This window comes from Anomaloglossus baeobatrachus, chromosome 2 (assembly GCF_048569485.1).
Source record: "Anomaloglossus baeobatrachus isolate aAnoBae1 chromosome 2, aAnoBae1.hap1, whole genome shotgun sequence".
In the NCBI taxonomy this organism is placed as follows: domain Eukaryota; kingdom Metazoa; phylum Chordata; class Amphibia; order Anura; family Aromobatidae; genus Anomaloglossus; species Anomaloglossus baeobatrachus.
The window spans coordinates 771136836-771159054 of NC_134354.1; the positions used below are offsets into that span (position 1 = coordinate 771136836).

Here is a 22219-nt window from a genome sequence, read left to right on the forward strand (position 1 = left end):
CACTTCCATTACTGGCAAGATGCCACCTGATAAAAATGATGAGCTTTCCTAGGCTGCTGTATCCCTTCCAGACAATCCCGCTATTGCTAAAACTAAAGGATGTGAATAAGCTCAACTCCGCGTATACAGAATTTCTGTGGAGGGGAAGGAAACCCAGAATAAAGCTGCGTACGCTGATGAAGTCAGCAGAGGAGGGAGGTCTAAACTTTCCAGATGTCCAAGGGTATAATCTTGTATGTATCATGAGGCATGTAATTGATTGGGTGAGAGGAACGAGTAGGCACTCAGATCATGCGATGGAAACTAAATATGCGTCACCGTGGGATCTGACGTCCATTCTGCACTCCCCACTATCCAGGGTTGAAGGGCACATAAGGAACTCAATTATATTCCGAGACACCATGCTAACATGGAAGTCGGTAAGGAAAAAACTGGGGCTCTCATGGAAAGTGTCCAAGTACTTGAACCCCTGGGCATTCCCAAATTTTCCCCTGGGACGAGAAAACAAGCTATTTACTAGATGGAAAGAGAGGGGAGTCAGGAGAATGATAGATGTTATGAATGTGGAGGACAGGAGGTGGATGACAGGTCGGGAAGTGTTGGATAAGTACAACCTTAATAGCTCACATGTCATCCAGTATGAACAATTGAAACATGGAATAATAGGAGACCTGGGTGTGGTTGGAAGAGAGCTGAACAGAAGTTCGATTGATGAGTTACTGGAATGTGATGTAACAAGTATAAATGTCTCTAAAATTTATCGATCGCTAAGGGGGGTGCTTATCTCACGGGAGGATAGTCGGACTTTAAAAGCGTGGGGGAAACAATTGGGAAGGGAAGAAGTGGTGGATGATATACTGAGAGGATGGGTACAAGTGCGGAAACATATTACCAATGAGAGATGGAGAGACACTCAATTCAGAATTCTACATAGGGCCATTATAGGTTTCAACATACCAGGTAGGGATAGGTGGTGTCCTAAGTGTCAAAAAGAAAAAACGGATATGCTGCATGGGCTATGGGAATGTGAGACAATCGCTAGGTTCTGGAACCAAGTCAGACTATTTGCCCAGTCAACATGGGGAATTTTCAGCAAACTAGACTTAATGGTGTGGATTTTCCACTCCTTTGAGGGAGGAGTAGGAGGAGGACCGAACACGCCGGAAAAGAGGAAATACGCAATAATGCATGACATAGCCATGATAGCTAAGCGTTGCATCTTAAAACACTGGATTCAAAGGGAGGGCCCATCCATAAAGGAGGTTGTGGGCGAACTACACAACCTTCTGAGGTGGGAAAAACTAGAAGCGGAGAGGGATAAAGATGGGTTGACAGCCAAATTTTTTGTGAGATGGAGACATTTTATTGAAAGCCAATTCACACAGGGAGAAATAATTAACCTGATGGCACCTTTTGTTCACTCAGAGTGGTATATCCTGAGCGATATTCAGGACAGCCTGGGTAAACTGAGAATCACCTAGGAGGGGGCTCTGGCGGGAGGGGGAGACGAGACGGTTGGGAATACCAAGACACGCTAGCAAAATTGAAATCATTCAGGGACGACACAGAGATTTAACGAATTGTATTGCATATGTTATATTATATTTCATTACCTATGTTTTGGTTTAATGTTACTGTATACTATCTTAAATCGAACAGCAACATGGAACTCCAAATTGGGGTATCACCCACCTCTATGTCACATTTTGTCAGACGAATGTTCTTCTTTTGCAATGATACTTGTCATGTTTTTACAAATTTGAAAAATCAATAAAAAACGTTTTGGAAAAAAAAAAAAGAAAGGAAAGAAAAGGGGAAAGGAAGGGAAAGGAAAATAAAGGAAAGAAAAGGGGAAAGGAAAAGAAAGGAAAGAAAAGGGGAAAGGAAGGGAAAGGAAAAGAAAAGAAAGGAAGGCAAAAGGAAGGAAAGAAAAGGGGAAAAGAAAGGAAAGAAAAGGGGAAAGGAAAGACAAGGGAAAGGAAAGAAAAGGGGAAAGGAAGGGAAAGGAAAAAGAAAGGAAGGCAAAGAAAAGGGGAAAGGAAAAGAAAGGAAAGAACAAGGGAAAGGAAAGAAAAGGGGAAAGGAAGGGAAGGGAAAGGAAAAGAAAAGGGGAAAGGAAAAGAAGGGAAAGGAAAGAAAAGGGGAAAGGAAAGGAAGGGAAAGGAAAAGAAAGGAAAGAAAAGGGGAAAGGAAAAGAAAGGAAGGCAAAAGGAAGGAAAGAAAAGGGGAAGGGAAAGGAAAAGAAAGGAAAGGGGAAAGGAAGGGAAAGGAAAAGAAAGGAAGGCAAAAGAAAGGAAAGAAAAGGGAAAAGATAGGTAAGAAAAGGGAGGTGAAGGGAAAGGAAACCCACCCTCCCCCAGAAGTGAAGTGTTTTTGGCGGAAAACCGAACTGACAATCAAATGAAGTTCAGGACAAGTCCAGGCCCAAAACCGAACTTTAAAAAAGTGCAGCTGGAGCAGCAGAACCCGAACGTCCACGTGTCCACTCATCTCTAATCGAGAGGACTCTTTTTTTTTTTTTGACACTTTTCACTGTCCGTGTAGCAGCAGGGATTAGGTATACCCTGTCCTCGAAGCGTTTTGCCGCCTCTGCGCATGTATCCTTCCCTAGCAAATGCTGTTTTCTAGTAGAGAAAAAACAGGAGCAGAAGATCTATGTGGGAACTGAGGGAAACGTTGGTAGCGCTGATACTGGAAAGGGAATGTCTTGTCTGTGCAACAGATAAACAACAAATGGTACAAAAAAAGGGAAATTAAATTCTTAGGACTATGAAATTCTAATGAACAAGAATTCATCCACAAATAAGTCTTAATTATTCCTTACACATGTGTCCAACAGACAGGTGACTATTAAAAGAGATTATGTAAAAAAGTAAAACTCCCCTTTCCAGTTCATGTTATCAGCAATCAGCAATGGCACCACATGGAAGAGAAATGTCACAAGCCCTGAGAAAGAAAACTCAAAGGTGAAGGCTACAAGATCAGCAAAGCTTTACTTATCAGTCGGGTACTAGAGAAAAAGGGATAGAAAAATGTAACAAAGATGGGATTGCAATCATCTCCAACAGACTTCCAGGCCGACCACAGAAGTTAACACCTAAATAGGAGCTTCTTCTGATGAGAAGGGTTGTAGAAAATCTACATGTATGTGCACTGCAGTAATCTAAAGAAGTAAAAAGACAAACTTGGGTGAGTGGTTCCCGTGACACAATGCAGTGTACACTACAGAGGAACGGCATGCAGGGGGTTGTCCTCGAAGGAAGCCTCTTCTAAAGTCCATGCACAAAAAAAGCCACCTACAGTTTTCCAGGGCCCACGCTGGAAAATATGAAGACTACTGGGGCGCTGTACTCCGGAGTGATGAGACCAAGATAAATGTTTTTGGAACTGATGGCTTCAAAGCTGTGTGGTCACAAAGATATGGAGGTGGAGGTGCAAGTGTCCTTATGTGGGGGCGCATGAGCGCTGCTGGTGTTGGGGGCTACATGCTATTAATGGGATCGTGAATTCACAGATGCTGTATAGTGATAGAGAATAAGACACAAAATCCATACACATGATCAAAAAAGAATACCCAGACTATGCACTAGTGAATGCAAAGTATGGGATAGGCAAAAAACTCTGAATTCATAAAAACAACAGGAGAAAAGGGAGTAGGACATGCAAATTTTATTGAGTATAAAAAATGGCAAGAATTAATGACAAGTGGACAATAAAAAGGCTGGGGGTAAATATACACTGAAGCATTGATGGAAAAAGAGTACAAGGATAAAATGATAGAGAATATTGCACAAGGCCCAAAAAAAGTGCACAAGTATAAGGATCACTAGAGGTTCAACCAGACTACAAAGCCCACAATAAAGTCATGAAAAATACATTGTCATTCATGTACATACAAATAACTAATAATAATACTTGCCACTTTTCACATGTGAAACGTACGTTGGGGTCTTTCTGGCTGGGAGTTCTGATACACTGTTATCCTTTCTGTTAACCTCTTCAATGCCACCTTTACTGGTAGTTTGATGGACTATTGAATGAATTCCCAGCCAAAAAGAGCCCAACGTACGTTTCACATGTGCAAAGTGGCAAGTATTATTTTTATTATATACGGATAAGGCTGCACATCAAACTTAGATAATAGTATAATGCCTCAAGCATATGGACAAATATTGGAATATACAATGAAAAATGCTACTTGCTAATTTGAACATGTGAATAATGAATTGCATACCTGCCATGAATATTAGGAAAAAGGAGATATTTAGCAATCGCATTGATCAATGTAACTGAGCCCCAAGGCCTCGTCAAGGCATATCTCTATATTGGGGTCCCTAGCTCTGTGACCCTAACTGTGTGTCATCTCATTGCAATTAAAAACTGCTATGGGTGGAGAGGGGTAACTAAGGACTTTCTTATATAGGAGATGGAAAAAACATGGCCGAAAGGGGCGGAGCTGTGTTCACATTCAGAAAAAAAAAAAAAAAACTACATATAACTGAATAGGATAACTGAAGTGAGCACTAATATATATATTATGAGTGCAAGCCAAAAATTACATACTATATACGGATAAGGCTGCACATCAAACTTAGATAATAGTATAATGCCTCAAGCATATGGACAAATATTGGAATATACAATGAAAAATGCTACTTGCTAATTTGAACATGTGAATAATGAATTGCATACCTGCCATGAATATTAGGAAAAAGGAGATATTTAGCAATCGCATTGATCAATGTAACTGAGCCCCAAGGCCTCGTCAAGGCATCTCTCTATATTGGGGTCCCTAGCTCTGTGACCCTAACTGTGTGTCATCTCATTGCAATTAAAAACTGCTATGGGTGGAGAGGGGTAACTAAGGACTTTCTTATATAGGAGATGGAAAAAACATGGCCGAAAGGGGCGGAGCTGTGTTCACATTCAGAAAAAAACCAAAAAAAAAAACTACATATAACTGAAGTGAGCACTAATATATATATTATGAGTGCAAGCCAAAAATTACATACTATATACGGATAAGGCTGCACATCAAACTTAGATAATAGTATAATGCCTCAAGCATATGGACAAATATTGGAATATACAATGAAAAATGCTACTTGCTAATTTGAACATGTGAATAATGAATTGCATACCTGCCATGAATATTAGGAAAAAGGAGATATTTAGCAATCGCATTGATCAATGTAACTGAGCCCCAAGGCCTCGTCAAGGCATATCTCTATATTGGGGTCCCTAGCTCTGTGACCCTAACTGTGTGTCATCTCATTGCAATTAAAAACTGCTATGGGTGGAGAGGGGTAACTAAGGACTTTCTTATATAGGAGATGGAAAAAACATGGCCGAAAGGGGCGGAGCTGTGTTCACATTCAGAAAAAAAAAAAAACCAAACTACATATAACTGAATGTGAACACAGCTCCGCCCCTTTCGGCCATGTTTTTTCCATCTCCTATATAAGAAAGTCCTTAGTTACCCCTCTCCACCCATAGCAGTTTTTAATTGCAATGAGATGACACACAGTTAGGGTCACAGAGCTAGGGACCCCAATATAGAGATATGCCTTGACGAGGCCTTGGGGCTCAGTTACATTGATCAATGCGATTGCTAAATATCTCCTTTTTCCTAATATTCATGGCAGGTATGCAATTCATTATTCACATGTTCAAATTAGCAAGTAGCATTTTTCGTTGTATATTCCAATATTTGTCCATATGCTTGAGGCATTATACTATTATCTAAGTTTGATGTGCAGCCTTATCCGTATATAGTATGTAATTTTTGGCTTGCACTCATAATATATATATTAGTGCTCACTTCAGTTATCCTATTCAGTTATATGTAGTTTTTTTTTTTTGTTTTTCTGAATGTGAACACAGCTCCGCCCCTTTCGGCCATGTTTTTTCCATCTCCTATATAAGAAAGTCCTTAGTTACCCCTCTCCACCCATAGCAGTTTTTAATTGCAATGAGATGACACACAGTTAGGGTCACAGAGCTAGGGACCCCAATATAGAGATATGCCTTGACGAGGCCTTGGGGCTCAGTTACATTGATCAATGCGATTGCTAAATATCTCCTTTTTCCTAATATTCATGGCAGGTATGCAATTCATTATTCACATGTTCAAATTAGCAAGTAGCATTTTTCATTGTATATTCCAATATTTGTCCATATGCTTGAGGCATTATACTATTATCTAAGTTTGATGTGCAGCCTTATCCGTATATAGTATGTAATTTTTGGCTTGCACTCATAATATATATATTAGTGCTCACTTCAGTTATCCTATTCAGTTATATGAAGTATTATTTTTAGTTACTTATATGTACATGAATGCCAATGTATTTTTCATGACTTTATTGTGGGCTTTATAGTCTGGTTGAACCTCTTGTGATCCTTATACTTGTGCACTTTTTTTTGGGACCTTGTGTAATATTTTCTATAATTTTATCAGTGTACCCTTTTTCCATCAATGCTTCGGTGTCTATTTACCCCTGACCTTTTTCTTGTCCACTTGTGAACCATTGTCTTTAATTCTTGCCATTTTTTGTACTCCATACAATTTTCATGTCCTACTCCCTTTTCTCCTGTTGTCTTTATATAGTGAAAGAGAAGATGCAGCCATCACTCCATGCCCTTGGTAGACGTGCACTTTTCCAACATGACAATCATACAAAACTCACATCAGTTGCATTTCTAAAGAATATCAGGAGAAAACTGATTCAGTGGCTGAATTTCTCCTGATCTGACCCCAACCGAACATCTATGGGGGATTCTGAAGAGACAAGTTGTCATCCCTCTCCATCCAGCATCCGGGCTCCATCAGAGCTCGTTCTTGAAGAATGGAAAAAGATAGATGTCGTAAATTGTCGCCAACTTGTTCTTTTCAGGTCTTGAAGACTGAGTAGTGTCCTTAATAATTATGGATGGCATTCAAAATACTAGCTGTAGTAACTTTTGTTGTGGGGTGTACTCATTTCATAGTTTTTAAGGTCTAAGGTAAACTTAACGCCATCGAGTTCAACCCATAGCCTAACATGTTGATGCAAAGAAAGGCAAAAAAGCCAGATACTAATCTCCATGTTAGAGGAAACATTCCTTCCCGTTACGCATATGGCAATCCGACTAGTTCCCTGGATAAATGTCCATTCACAGAATCTACTTCACGTAATTTTCAATATTATATTTTTCCAGAAAGGCATCCAGGTCCCTCTAAAATTTTAGTAGTGAAGCAACCAATACATCATCATGTGGCAGAGTTCCATAGTTTCACTGCTCTTACAGTAAAGAATCCATATGCTCACTGCACTTAGCAAAGAATCCATAGTCTCACTGCTCTTACAGTAAAGAATCTAAAGTTTCACCGCTTGTACAGTAAAGAATCCATAGTCTCACTGCTCTTACAGTAAAGAATCCATATGCTCACTGCACTTAGCAAAGAATCCATAGTATCACTGCTCTTACAGTAAAGAATCTATAGTTTCACTGCTTGTACAGTAAAGAATCCATAGTCTCACTGCTCTTACAGTAAAGAATCCACATGCTCACTGCACTTATAGTAAGCTATCCATAGTCTCACTGCTCTTACAGTAAAAAAATCATAGTATCACTGCTCGTACAGTAAAGTACCTGCATCTGTGATTATGAGTAAACCTTTTTTCCTCTTGACATAGAGGATGCCCCCTTGTCCAGTTTACAGGCTGGCATATGCCTGGATGAGACCGGGGGCCTGTGCTAAGTTCATTGCTGCCATTCTGACCTATTACACTGGGCTTCCCTCCTTGGGCGCCAAAGTTGTTGTTAAAGGGTTTTCCTTTTTTAAAAAAAACCCTGACCTCCGCTGCAGTTTTGATTTTTACACACTCTATGCTTATCGTGCTCTCCCTGGGTCCAGCACTGAGTCTTTGTAATTGTCTACCGCACTGGTGACACTCAGCGGCTCTGCCCGAGTTGAGGACACAAGTCGCTCGCAGTTGCTGAAATGCACTGATTGGCTGCAGCGCTGTTGACGTGGCATCAGCACTGCAAACAATAACAGACAGCAGGAGCAGTGCCAGAGACACTGTTTCTTTCTATTACAGTCATATGAAAAAGTTTGGGCACCCCTATTAATGTTAACCTTTTTTCTTTATAACAATTTGGGTTTTTGCAGCAGCTATTTCAGTTTCATATATCTAATAACTGATGGACTGAGTAATATTTCTGGATTGAAATGAGGTTTATTGTACTAACAGAAAATGTGCAATCCGCATTTAAACAAAATTTGACCGGTGCAAAAGTATGGGCACCTCAACATAAAAGTGACATTAATATTTTGTAGATCCTCCATTTGCAAAAATCACAGCCTCTAGTCGCTTCCTGTAGCTTTTAATGAGTTCCTGGATCCTGGATGAAGGTAGATTTGACCATTCCTGTTTACAAAACAATTCCAGTTCAGGTAAGTTTGATGGTCGCCGAGCATGGACAGCCGCTTCACATCATCCCACAGATGTTCAATGATATTCAGGTCTGGGGACTGGGATGGCCATTCCAGAACATTGTAATTGTTCCTCTGCATGAATGTCTGAGTAGATTTGGAGCGGTGTTTTGGATCATTGTCTTGTTGAAATATCCATCCCCTGCATAACTTCAACTTCGTCACTGATTCTTGCACATTATTGTCAAGAATCTGCTGATACTGAGTTGAATCCATGCGACCCTCAACTTTAACAAGATTCCCGGTACCGGCATTGGCCACACAGCCCCAAAGCATGATGGAACCTCCACCAAATTTTACTGTGGGTAGCAAGTGCTTTTCTATGAATGCCGTGTTTTTTGCCTCCATGCATAACGCCTTTTTGTATGACCAAACAACTCATTCTTGGTTTCATCAGTCCACAGGACCTTCTTCCAAAATGTAACTGGCTTGTCCAAATGTGCTTTTGCATACCTCAGGCGACTCGGTTTGTGGCGTGCTTGCAGAAATGGCATCTTTCGCATCATTCTCCCATACAGCTTCTCTTTGTGCAAAGTGCGCTGTATTGTTGACCGATGCACATTGACACCATCTGCAGCAAGATGAAGCTGCAGGTCTTTGGAGGTAGTCTGTGGATTGTCCTTGACTGTTCTCACCATTCTTCTTCTCTGCCTTTCTGATATTTTTCTTGGCCTGCCACTTCTGGGCTTAACAAGAACTGTACCTGTGTTCTTCCATTTCCTTACTATGTTCCTCACAGTGGAAACTGACAGTTTAAATCTCTGAGACAACTTTTTGTACCTTCCCCTGAACAACTATGCTGAATAATCTTTGTTTTCAGATCATTTGAGAGTTGTTTTGAGGAGCCCATGATGCCACTCTTCATAGGAGATTCAAATAGGAGAACAACTTGCAAGGGGCCACCTTAAATACCTTTTCTCATGATTGGATACACCTGCCTATGAAGTTCAAAGCTCAATGAGGTTACAAAACCAATTTAGTGCTTTAGTAAGTCAGTAAAAAGTAGTTAGGAGTGTTCAAATCAAGAAATTGATAAGGGTGCCCATACTTTTGCACCTGTCAAATTTTGTTTAAATGCGGATTGCACATTTTCTGTTAGTACAATAAACCTCATTTCAATCCAGAAATATTACTGAGTCCATCAGTTATTAGATATATGAAACTGAAATAGCTGCTGCAAAACCCCAAATTGTTATAAAGAAAAAAGGTTAACATTAATAGAGGTGCCCAAACTTTTTCATATGACTGTATATGATTTGTATCCTGCAGGTTTTTTTGCCAATTTTACCTCCGCAGGCTCTATGACTAATTTTCAGTTGTCTCTGAGTTGGTGGATAGAGACTAGCTGCTAAGATGTCTCCCATTTACAGCACACACAGACATGAGGGATTCCTGCTATATAACACATGTTCAGAAGCAACAAGGACATTTTACAGCAGTACTGAGCAGTGTAGCTGTGAAGCCATCTCCAAGGCTAGATAAGCATTACAAGCAACAGCACAATTTCTGTTTCCCACTATTATGTATCTTTGCTCCATCTCTTCCTACAGACTTCAATAAGCAGATGTAATCTGATTCCCATACACAGCTGTTATGATCTGGTAATCATGGACGATCACGAAAAATCCCATTAATCAGGGAAAAAAAAACACAAGAGTAGTTGGAAACTGAGCTGATCACAATCCCCTATCAGACAACACTAGAAGTAGCAGTGGGATGTTCCTAACACACCTAGACACCTCGTCACTGCCGGAGAAACTTGCTACTCCTCAAAGATAGAAATGAGGAATCCAAACTTGCCTCGGAGCAGTCCCCAAGGAAATAGCAAGCCCCCAACATGCAACAACGGTGATTGTTATGATTAAGGGACCGAGGAGGATCAAAAAATGTGGAAACCCAAAAAGTAACCAGAGTGGCTGGAACCTTAACGGTCTGCAGACCTAATCCTGACACACAACTAGAGGTAGCCGTGGGACGAGCCTACGATGACCTAGTCATCTCGACACAGCCGATGAACTAATTATTCTTACAGATAGAAATATAAGAAAAGCTAATCTGCCTCGGAGCAATCCCCAAAGATATAGAAAGCCCCCCACATGTAAAGACTACGGTGATATAGTAAAACACTATACAAAGCTAGAAAAACAGGTTCAGCAAAGTGATGCCCGAACTATCTTTATAGGAAAGGATAGTAAGGAGTACGGTCTACAGCCTTAAAAACGCTAATATGGAATACGTCTGATATGGAAAAACCCTGAGACCAAACGGCCTCTCCCCCACTATATCAGCACTCTGATGTTACTGTGATCCAAAAACACTAATATAGATGAGGAACTGAATTAATACCAAGCATGACAAAACACAATACATTGCAAAATCATGGAGCTAAGTATACAGACACTCCCAGCAGGGAATGATCCCATTCCACCAAGAACTCCACACAGACAAAATAGGAATCAAGCATTAGTATCAAAGCAGAAAAAAACAACAACAAAGTGGAAACAATAAGCAGAGGTACAAGACCAACTTATCTGAGAGGAGTTCTGGTAGAGAGCAGGGCTGGTTTCAGAATGTCCTTAACACACAGGATATCCATTGAGTACCGGCAAGTAACAGGAGAAAACTACTCAGCAATATAGTCCAATCTGAGAGACCTGATTGTCAGTCCTCTACAAGTGTGTGGCTTTCATTCCACAAATCAACTGCACCACCAGTACTGACCAAAAGAGGGAGCCCCAAACTGGAAAATGTATTCACAACAGGTGATGTAAGAAAACACAATACACAGAAAATATAGATTAGCAAAGGTGAGGCCCGACTTACTAAATAGAACAGGACAGATAACTGATTGCGGCCAGCAAAAAAACCTGCAAAAAATACCAAACTCCTGATAGGAAAAAGATCTGAGACCACACGGTCTCCCCCCTACTATATCAGGTTCTCTTGTGCTTGACACTTTAAACAAAACTGCAGATATAATGGGAAGAAACAAAATCACATAACAAATAATATTCTAATATGCAAATAATCCAAACATGAAAAGGGAGCAAGTTCCTTTTCTTGCTGGAGGGGCTGCCCTGCTCACCAAAGCAGAGAGACAGATCCTCACAAACAAGAAATCAAACACAGAACCAAATGGAATAAGCAGAAACACTCTTAAGTGCAAATCCAGCAAATAAGCACAGAAACCGTAAACTTATCTGGAGTAGATTCAGGCACCAAATAAATGGGAAAAGCAGAAGGGAAATCTCCCAGCCATATTCAGAAACGAGCAGGAACATTTATCACCGTCACCGCCAGGCACACAATGCTCTCCTAAATAAACTAGGCAGATTTGCAATAGGATTTCCTGGATTCCCAATTAGTTCCATCACCTGTCTGAATCACAGATTCAAACTCAGCTTCAGTACCATTCCTGGCCACCAGAGGGAGCTCCACACCAGCACCCACTCGGATCCGACATTCACAACACACAGCACACACAGACACAATAAATCACAGTTTCTCTGTCTCTATGTACCACATGTTCAGATGCTGAAGCAGCATAGAGGTTTTTTTTATTGCAATACTGAACAGTGAAGCTATGTAAAAAGCAAAGATGAGATATAAAACAATTACTAATAAACTGAAGCATGGAGGACATTATAACGCAGCACTGAGCAGCATAGCTGTGACTCCAGCTCTGGAGTGAGATATACACCAGAAGCAGCAGCACAATCTGTGTCCTCCCTCTGTCTGTTCTGTGACTTTGCTCTTCCCCTTGTTACGTCACCACCGGAGTCCACTCCAGCGACTTCTGCTCCGATCGCCAGGCGACGCCGTGTTCCTGCCGTGGATGGTGCTGGTGATGGGAGAGGAGTCGATGCTAGCGGCACCGGTGGGCGAAGGTTCTAATCATCCACTGGGCTGGGTTTCCTTGGGATCTGCAGTGCCGCTGGCTGACTGTGGGTGGAGTGTGTCTTCCAGCTGAAGTTGCCAGCGTTCAGCTACAGCCAATGGGAAGACACCACACCCTTCTTAGTTCCCCTCCTGTCTGCTGACCTCTGCCAGAGAGAGTTCTGATTTCCTGGCTCCTGGTCTGCCCTATTCTGTTTTGTGATTCCTGTGTGCTGACATCTGCGTGTTTTCTGACTACCCTTCTGCCTGCTGTTTTTTTACCTCGCTGCCCGAACCGGATTTGACCTCTGCTACGTTTTCTGATTACATCTTTGCCTGCCGATTCTGTCCCTGTTCTGCTTTTCCTGGTTTGACCCTGCCTGACGACTACTCTCATCGGACTGCATCCTTCCACAGGTAGTGATCTCCAGGGCCCTGTGTAATTCCAAACCCCTGTATAGTGGTTAAAGGGTTTCAGGGTTCTGGGGGTCCTGCTTGGTGAGTGGCTTCCCTCTAGCCTGTCCATTACATCCCATCTGAGTCTGTTGATCCAGGCAGGCGTTACACCCCTCTGGCGTAATCTGATCCCTGAATGAGACGTCGGTTAATTTTGGTTTTTTGCCAAAAACAGATTTTAGTGAATAATGAGTTTAGGCAGCTGGACAGGATGAAAAGAAGTGGCTCATAAGTGGAGGAAGAAACAGATTTTTCTGATACAATGTATTCAATATGTCAATCATTTAAAGAATCACTCCGGGCAAAAATGCTAAAGTCTTGATGCCCAAATGTAGCATCTTAGCGGTTGGAGCAGGAGACCAGGACACCAATAAATGAATCTGAGGACACCCCTTACCCCATACATTTTCTGTAAAGGAATACAGGGCTCCAGAACCAGCCACATCCATGATGAAAAAGTGAGCGGCGCTCATCACATCAGTGATGTCATCAGGTCCATCATCAGTGATTCATCTAATATATAAAGCTGAATGTGTGTGTGTGTGTGTGCGTGTGTGCGTGTGTGCGTGTGTGTCCGGGATTGGCATCTGCACCGTCGCAGCTACAGCCACAAAATTTTGCACACTCACACTTCTGGACCCCGAGAGCGTCATAGGCTATGTTTTGAGGGGAAACTGTAATCCCGCGCTTTACAGTTATTCACCAAAAAACCTGCCTCCATTAAAGCGAATGGAGCTGGGAGCCACAGTGCAGCCAGAACTTCAGAAGAATGCGCAGCCACGCCCTTAAATGGAATGTTGGTGTATCACAATGCAGCCAGGAAAAGAGACAGACACAGACAGGGTAAGAAACAGACATAGACAAGGTAAGAGACAGACACAAAGAGACATACACAGACAAAGAGACAGGCTGACAGGGAAAGAGAGACAGGGAAAGAGAGAGACAGGTTAAGAGACAGACAAAGATACAGAGACAGACACAGGGAAACAGACAGACGGTGAAAGAGAGGGAAAGAAACAGACAGGGTAAGAGACAGACAGAGACAGAGGTAAAGAGACAGACAGGGAAAGAGACAGACAGGGAAAGAGACAGACAGGGAAAGAGACAGACAGACAGGGAGAGAGATTGAGACAGACGGAGAAAGAGACAGACAGGGAAAGAGACAAAGAGAGAGAGAGACAGAGGGGGAGACAGACATTATAATTACATTTATATTTGTTTTGTGGTGTTTGTGTGCAGAATACATTTTTGTTAATACATTCTATTTTGTTAACAGCAGTTATTCACCCGGGCGAAGCCGGGTAGTACAGCTAGCTAATAATAAAATTGTGTATTTAAAGGGCCAGCGTCCCTGTCTATCAGTTATAGTGATTTTTTTAATTTTGTTTTAACCTTTTTCTTTCCTGTCTCATAGGAAATATTTCCAGTATGGAAGCGTGCTGGTTGGTTTAAGCGCCTCGACTTCTGGATTGCTGAGTAGCCGGATATTCAGACAAACCATGAAGGTCAGACGCGGCTTCATCATATCCTCATTCATCGTGACCAGCCTCCCCCTGTTCCAGACCACCCTGCTGTATCATGTGGCTATACCCAATGCCATCATGTCCGGTAAATTATATTTATCACGTATATCAATTTAGAACAGGAGCGCGAGAGATCGGGGATTTTGGGATGTAAATATTTTGGTGCGGAGATGCACGTGGATACGTTCTGTCGAGATTTGCAGGCGTAAATTCGCAGGGTGTTACAGCGGCAGCAAAGTGATGAGATGTTACCAAGCTTCATGCACACGCTGCAGAAATTGGCCAGTGGAGCGAATCTTTAATCCCTTTGAAAGGCAGCCATTTTTTTTTCTTCTTCCAAGAGCCATCACCTTTTTTTATTTTCTTTCAACTTTTGACGTATGACTGCTTGTTTTTTAGTTTGCACACAGAGACATTATGTTCTACGAAAAACGAAAAAGTCCAGCACGACATCCAAAATATAAAACTTCTTCTTTTTTAATACATGTTAAAAACCTGGATGAGGGACGCGTTTCGAAATATGCTTCCTTATTCACAGTCCTAGGTCGTAAAGGAGTTAAAGCAAATCCGTCAGCAGGTTTTTACCCCTACATCTTGCACCTAATTCCAGTGATGGCTCACTTATTAGGCTGTGTGCTCTAGTTTTACTTCAATCAGTGTTTGTTTTATCAGCAGGAGATTATCACTACAGGACTAGGGGGTACTTCTCACATAGCGAGATTGCTGCTAAGTCACTGTTTTTGTGACGCACCAGTGACCTCATTAGCGATCTCGCTGAGTGTGACACAGAGCAGCGACCTGGCCCCTGCTGTGAGATCGCTGCTCGTTACACACAGTGCTGGTTCATTTTTTGGACATTGCTCTCCCGTTGTGAAGCACACATTTCTGTGTTTGACAGCGAGAGAGCAACGATCTGAATGTGCAGGGAGCCGACTTTTGGCAGCCTGCGGTAAGCTGTAACCAAGGTAAATATCGGGTAACCAAGCGAAGGGCTTTGCTTGGTTACCCGATATTTACCTTGGTTACTAGCGTCTGCCGCTATCAGGCTGCCAGTGCCGGCTCCCTGCACATATAGCCGGAGTACACATCGGGTAAATAAGCAAAGCGGTTTGCTTATTAACCCGATGTGTACTCTGGCTACGAGTGCAGGGAGCCAGCGCTAAGCGGTGTGCGCTGGTAACCAAGGTAAATATAGGGTAACCAAGCGAAGTGCTTTGCTTGGTTACCCGATATTTACCTTAGTTACCAAGCGCAGCATCGCTTCCACGCGTCGCTGGTGGCTGGGGGCTGGTCACTGGTTGCTGGTGAGATCTGCCTTATTGACAGCTCACCAGCGACCATGTAGCGACGCACCAGCGATCCTGACCAGGTCAGATCGCTGGAGCGTCGCTAAAGTGTAACGGTACCCTAGGTCTGTGCAGGCTAGTCCAGATAATGTGTAACCCCGCCTCCACCACTGATTAGCAGCTCACTGATAATGTACACATTATTCTGGTGATAGAGGGAGATTTCTTCCTTTCTTTAACCACTTAGATGCCATGGTCACTATTGTCTGTGGCATCTATTGGATGAAACTGTCGTGATTCCAAGAACCTCTGATCTTGGATGTTGTAGCAGTGTTGTCTCTTAAAGGGATTGTCCACTGCAACCCTTTCTGATTCTGATAGTCGCCTCCTATACTGGCGCTTTTCCAGATGATCGCGTTGCCGCGACTCCATACCCCAATGGCTGCTTGGTAGCCAGCTGTCACGTGTGGTTGCACCCTTGTGGGTTCAGGGGGCTCTTTGGTGGGTGATATAGTATGCACTGTAATGTTTGTGCTCTTTTTCCCTGAAGGTAAGATGAATTGCTCCCTATGTAACACTATCCGGGGCACCTGCATCGGCACCATCGCGGGCGGTCTGGGCTCCGCATCCCTCGCTGCATTAGTCACCACCGCGTACTTTCTCAAGTAAGTAATTAGCGAAACCTAAATTATAGAGTGTTGTCTTGCATTCCACTATACCCATGTATATCCCACATCCCGCTAAATGTCCCAGAGATGGTATATGGTAAGTGGCGCCACCTGGTGTTCATCGATGCTATCAGCTCGCTGAGTCTTCAATACTGTGCGAAATGTCAGGCATTTTTGGGGGGATCCTCATGATTTGCAGTGTTTCAATTCATAGGGACCTGTGCATCTCAGGAAATTTTGACTCTTCAGTCAATCTTTTGCTCTCTAGTACTTTTTAAAGGGAATCTGAGAGCAGAATGATTTAGGAGAAAAGCGGGTTTATTTGCGCTGTTGGCAAATCCAATGAGAATCCACGAGATAAGAATAATCAGAGTGGTATATGCTTTTCAAAGTCTTATTGACTTCTTCTTCGGGACAGCCACATTTTTCTTCAGCATGATTTAGGGCCAGAGAGCCCGATTCTAGCGATGTATCACTTAGCTTACTACGTGCAGCAGTTTTGATAGAATCACTGTTTTCTCTGCTGCAGAAGTCGGAATGCTGAGCTGTGTATAACCCCGCCCAGTGGACTAGGAGGCCTGTGACACCTAGTCCTGTATTAATAATCTCCTGCTGATTAAATACTGATTTTATTGCTACAGCAAAGTACAACTTGGTGATACGTCACTGGAATCAAGTTCTCTGCCCCCACTGAATGATGTATCAAAATTCTTTGGACAGATTCTCTTTAATAGTGCACTGTGCAACCAATGTCATCATCTAGGTAAGGATTAGTAGAAGGTCAGGAGTGCTGCTAAAATCATTGCAGTTTATAGAAGGCAAATGTCATGCGGTGTTCAGGTGCAGACTCATGAGGTGTCACGGCACCATCAGGCTCTGTTCACACTACAGAGCATAACAGGCAACTTGATGTCTCCTAGTTGTTCAGCCAGAGCCGGGTGTCGGCTGTTTCATGTGTTCTGTTCCTCAGTCCTGCAGGAGTTAATTCCTGCCAACTTGGGGAACTCTGCTAGGGGCTCAGGTTGCTATTTACCAATCACAGCCATTTCCTTCCTATATAAGATTCTGGACCTTGCTATACAGCGCCGATTATAGCTTCAGCGTAGCTCCAGCGATTCCAGTCTTGGTGGTGAATCCAGTTCATGGTGATCTGTAGTTGCAATTATGAGTGGTATGGAAGGTCCCCTGTTGTGTATTTACTTCTTTTTTATTTATTCCCCTGTACATGTATAGTCGCTCTCATGTGTTTTGAGTTCAGTGTGTACAAATTTGCGTTCTCCCTTGTCCGTGTCGTTTCTGTGGGGTTTTGTTACTGTGTTTCCAGCCCGCCCCAAGGGTGTGGAAGAGGTGGAGTAAGATCAGGGCTCGGACAGGAGTCAGGGTCAGGCTGGGGGCTCAGACCTGGCTACCATCAAGCCTACCCCCGAGATAAGGGACAGCGCAGGGTCTCAAGTTTGAGGGGCACCCCAGGAACCCCTGTTCTGTCATTTCATACCCCGTGACAGCAAACACTCAAGTGTGTTTGCATCTCGCATTACCTGCAATTGAGGAGGCTGAAAACTTGGTCTGTTTTTTTTTGGGGAGGGGGATTTTCAAAGGGAGAGAAGAGAGCAAGTCGTAAAAATAGAATTTCCACTTTTTAGTGTGTTACGGTCAGACTGAAAACATGTAAGTGTGCACCCCTGCTCTGGTGGATCTTGGAGGCCATATTGTAATGTATGAAGGAATACACAATGGCTTTATAAAGTATCGGGTCTGTGCTGGGAGTGACCCTACATCATGGGAAACAAGCAATTCGGATGTCAGTAAATTCCTCCTTTTTCTTTACACAGGTACGACAAGAGGCCGTTACCAAATGATCTGTTCCGCTTCTGCATTAACCTCTACAAACCCGCACTCATGAAGTTGAAGTATTTCTTCCTTCTTCAGTCCCTTTTTTGCATGGCGGTCAGTGCTCGATATTATGCCGTATATGAGAAGATGCTGATGATCCCTCCTCAGCCGGAAGAGGCGCAGAAGAAATAAACTTGGAGGGGGGGGGGGGGCAAGATTACAGTCCAATCTGTCTAATATGAATGTTTTTTTACTATGCACTCTTCTCAGTCTTATGGTATGTGAAAAATAAAAAAGGCTTATTTTTGTCTTTCTCCTGTTTTGTGACAGTTTAGCCCCAAAAAAAACAAAGCGTGTCAAAGCTCACCTCCTAAATGTCAAATTTGGTTCTAAATCTGCTGCTTGGATGCCTGGGCATGGCAGAGGTTCCACAAAAGAGAGGAGAGGGCGGAAGCAACGACCAACGCGTTTCGGCCTAACCTTTAATCATGGAATCTTTAGTTTAGCCTAAAAAGGCACATGTTCTGCTAAATTTGCTCCAAAGTTTCAGGTGCACATAAAATAACTCCAGGGGAAAAAAACTGGAGCGTGTTCACGACAAAAATCTAAAACGCAATTTGTGGCTGTGACTTGAATACTTCCTTTAACCTTTAGGTCGTCACGCCAAAATACTTAACTGTTAGTCACATGGGGTCGCTGTGGCACATGTCGTCGATGCTGCGTCTTGTGGTGCACTTAGGAGGGAGGAACGCCTGAGCTAGGAAGCTATCGAAGTGGATGTTTGCCTACCTTCTATAAGGGGGCCTCAAGGGCCATCGGGTCCAACCCCCTGCGAATGCAGGTTTTTCTAAATCATCCCAGCTATATGTTTATCCAGTTTCCGCTTGAAGTTTTCCATTGATGGAGAGCTCACTGCCTCCCACGGTAGCCTGATCCACTCTCTGACTGCCCTCATTACCTCCCGCAGTAGACTGTTCCCCTCTCCGACTGCCCTCGATACCTCTCGCGGTAGCCTGTTCCACTATCTCACTGCCCTCACTACCTACCGCAGTAGTTTGTTCTTGTCTCTGACTGCCCTCACTACTTCCCGCGATAGCCTGCTCCACTCTCTTGATTTTGATTGCCCTCACTATCTTCCGCGGTAGCCTGCTCCATTCTCTTGACTGCCCTCATTACCTCCCGCGGCCACCTGTTTCTTTCTCTAACTGCCCTCACTACCTCCCGCGGCTGCCTATTCCACTCTCTGACTGCCCTCACTTCCTCCCGTGGCTGCCTGTTCCTTTCTCTGACTCCCCTCACTACCTCCCGCGGCTGCCTGTTCCTTTCTCTGACTCCCCTCACTACCTCCCGCTGCCGCCTGTTCCTTTCTCTGACTCCCCTCACTACCTCCCGCGGCCGCCTGTTCCTTTCTCTGACTGCCCTCACTACCTCACGCTGCTGTTGTTCCTTTCTCTGACTCCCCTCACTACTTCCCGCTGCTAACCTGTTCCTTTCTCTGACTGCCCTCACTACCTCCCGCAGCCACCTCTTTCTTTCTCTAACTGCCCTCACTACCTCCCACGGCTGCCTATTCCACTCTCTGACTGCCCTCACTTCCTCCCGTGGCTGCCTGTTCCTTTCTCTGACTCCCCTCACTACCTCACGCGGCCGCCTGTTCCTTTCTCTGACTCACCTCACTACCTCCCGCTGCTGCCTGTTCCTTTCTCTGACTGCCCTCACTACCTCCCGCAGCCGCCTGTTCCTTTCTCTGACTGCCCTCACTACCTCCCACTGCTAACCTGTTCCTTTCTCTGACTGCCCTCACTACCTCCCGCAGCCGTCTGTTCCTTTCTCTGACTGCCCTCACTACCTCACGCTGCTGCCTGTTCCTTTCTCTGACTGCCCTCACTACCTCCCACAGCCGCCTGTTCCTTTCTCTGACTGCCCTCACTACCTCCCGCGGCCACCTGTTTCTTTCTCTAACTGCCCTCACTACCTCCCGCGGCCGCCTGTTCCGTGCTCTGACTCGACTCACTACCTCCCGTGGCTGCCTGTTCCTTTCTCTGACTCCCCTCACTACCTCCCGTGGCCGCCTGTTCCTTTCTCTGACTCCCCTCACTACCTCCCGCGGCCGCCTGTTCCTTTCTCTGAATCCCCTCACTACCTCCCGTGGCCGCCTGTTCCTTTCTCTGACTCCCCTCACTACCTCCCGCGGCCGCCTGTTCCACTCTCTGACTTCCCTCACTGCCAGAAAGTTATTCTTAATGTCTAATCTGAAGCGCCTTCCTTTTAGTTTCATCCCATTGCTTCTTGTATTTCCTTGTCTATAATGAAAACAAACTCGCTTGGGGTCCAGGTAACCTCATGAGACTAATTAAAGCTAGGATCATGAAAAGGCCACCTTGCACATTACAGCAAAGATGACCAAATTTGCCGATCAGGCCTAATCGCAGCTAGCGTTTTTCTTTTCTGCTTCTAGGTCCATAATAGGGAATGCAATAAATGCGAGCGAGCACATTTTATTCGGCCAAGGTTTACTTCCACTTCAAAGTTTATCCAAATGAAACTAATGTTTGTAAAATAGTGTATTTCCCAAACCCCTGTGGCTAACATGGTATTTTTTTTAATCAAATATTTTTAAATAAAAATGCAGAACTAAGGCTATGTGCCCACGCGGTGGAAAATGCGCGGATTTTGCCACGGATTTCTCGCGGAAAAGCCGCGGATTTCCCGAAAATCTGCAGCAGCGGCACTTCCCAGCCATTTCTATGGCTTTTTGGAAATGCTGTGCCCATGCTGCGGATTTTTCCGCGGCGGATTTGGTGCGGATTTTGATCCGGAAAAATCTGAAACATGTCAATTATTGTTGCGGATTTTGATCCGGATTTTGGCTTCAGAATTGGGAAAAAAAAAAAAAACGCGGCAATTCCGCGGTAAATCCGCACCTTTGAAAAGGTGCGGATTTTGCGGGAAAGCCGCGGATTTTCATGCAGAAAAATCCGCAGCAACATTCTACCGTGGACACATAGCCTTAAGATTCTAGATTGTCATAACTAAAAATCATCAGCTCTTTGATCCTATATAGAGCTAGCAGAACACGGTAATTGCAGATGGTTCATGGAAGGAAAATCAGACATACTGCCTCTCCACCTAGGAAATCTCCCCCACCGAGTCTAAAGGCCGCTTTACACACTGCAATATCGTTACCGATATCGCTAGCGTGCGTACCCGCCCTCGTCGTGTGTGCGTCACAGGCAAATCGCTGCCCGTGGCGCACAACATTGCGCGGACCCGTTACACTACTTACCTGCCTAGCGATGTCGCTGTGACCGGCTAACCACCTCCTTTCTAAGGGGGCGGTTTGTTCGGCGTCACAGCGACGTCACTAAGCGGCCACCCAATCGAAGCGGAGGGGTGGAGATGAGTGGGACGTAACATCCCGCCCACCTCCTTCCTTCCGCATTGCGCATTGTGGTGTCACACAAGCAATGTGTGCTACCGCAGGAACAAAGAACATCGTACAAGCTGCAGCAACGATAATTGGGAATAGAGGGTGATGTCACCGATGAGCGATTTTACACGTTTTTGCGACGACTTAAAATTGCTCATAGGTGTCACACGCAACGACATCGCTAAAGCAGCCGGATGTGCGTCACGAATTCCGTGACCCCAACGAGATCGCATGAGCGATGTCGTAGCGTGTACAGCGGCCTTAAAGCGGACTTTACACACTACAATATCGTTAATGAATTATCGTCGGGGTCACGATGTTTGTGACGCACATCCGGCGTCATTAACGATATCGCAGTGTGTGACACTTATGAGCGACCTTAAACGATCGCAAAAGCGGTCAAAATCGTTTGCTGCGGAAGGTGGTCCTGAAGCAAAAAATCGTTCTCTGCTTATTAGAGATGTTGTTCCTCGTTCCTGCGGCACCACACATCGCTGTGTGTGACACCGCAGGAGCGACAAACATCTCCTTACCTGCCTCCACCGGCAATGCGGAAGGGAGAAGGTGGGGAGGATGTTACGTCCCGCTCATCTTTCCCTCCGCTTCTATTGGCTTCCTGCCGTGTGACGTCGCTGTGATGCCGCACGAACTGCCCCCTTAGAAAG

General features: G+C 44.1%; 1 protein-coding gene across 2 annotated transcripts in view; it reads left to right on the plus strand.

Moving 5' to 3' along the window:
- TMEM126A (transmembrane protein 126A) overlaps positions 1-18430 on the plus strand; it is a 31009-nt gene extending 12579 nt beyond the window's left edge. For both annotated transcript variants that reach the window (XM_075337531.1, XM_075337530.1), the window contains 3 exons: positions 14229-14422; positions 16174-16288; positions 18124-18430. In XM_075337531.1, coding sequence (XP_075193646.1) covers positions 14229-14422; positions 16174-16288; positions 18124-18316 — 502 coding nt within the window. In that variant the 3' untranslated portion in view covers positions 18317-18430. The remainder of the gene's footprint in view (positions 1-14228; positions 14423-16173; positions 16289-18123) is intronic.
- The last annotated feature ends 3789 nt before the right edge of the window (positions 18431-22219 follow it).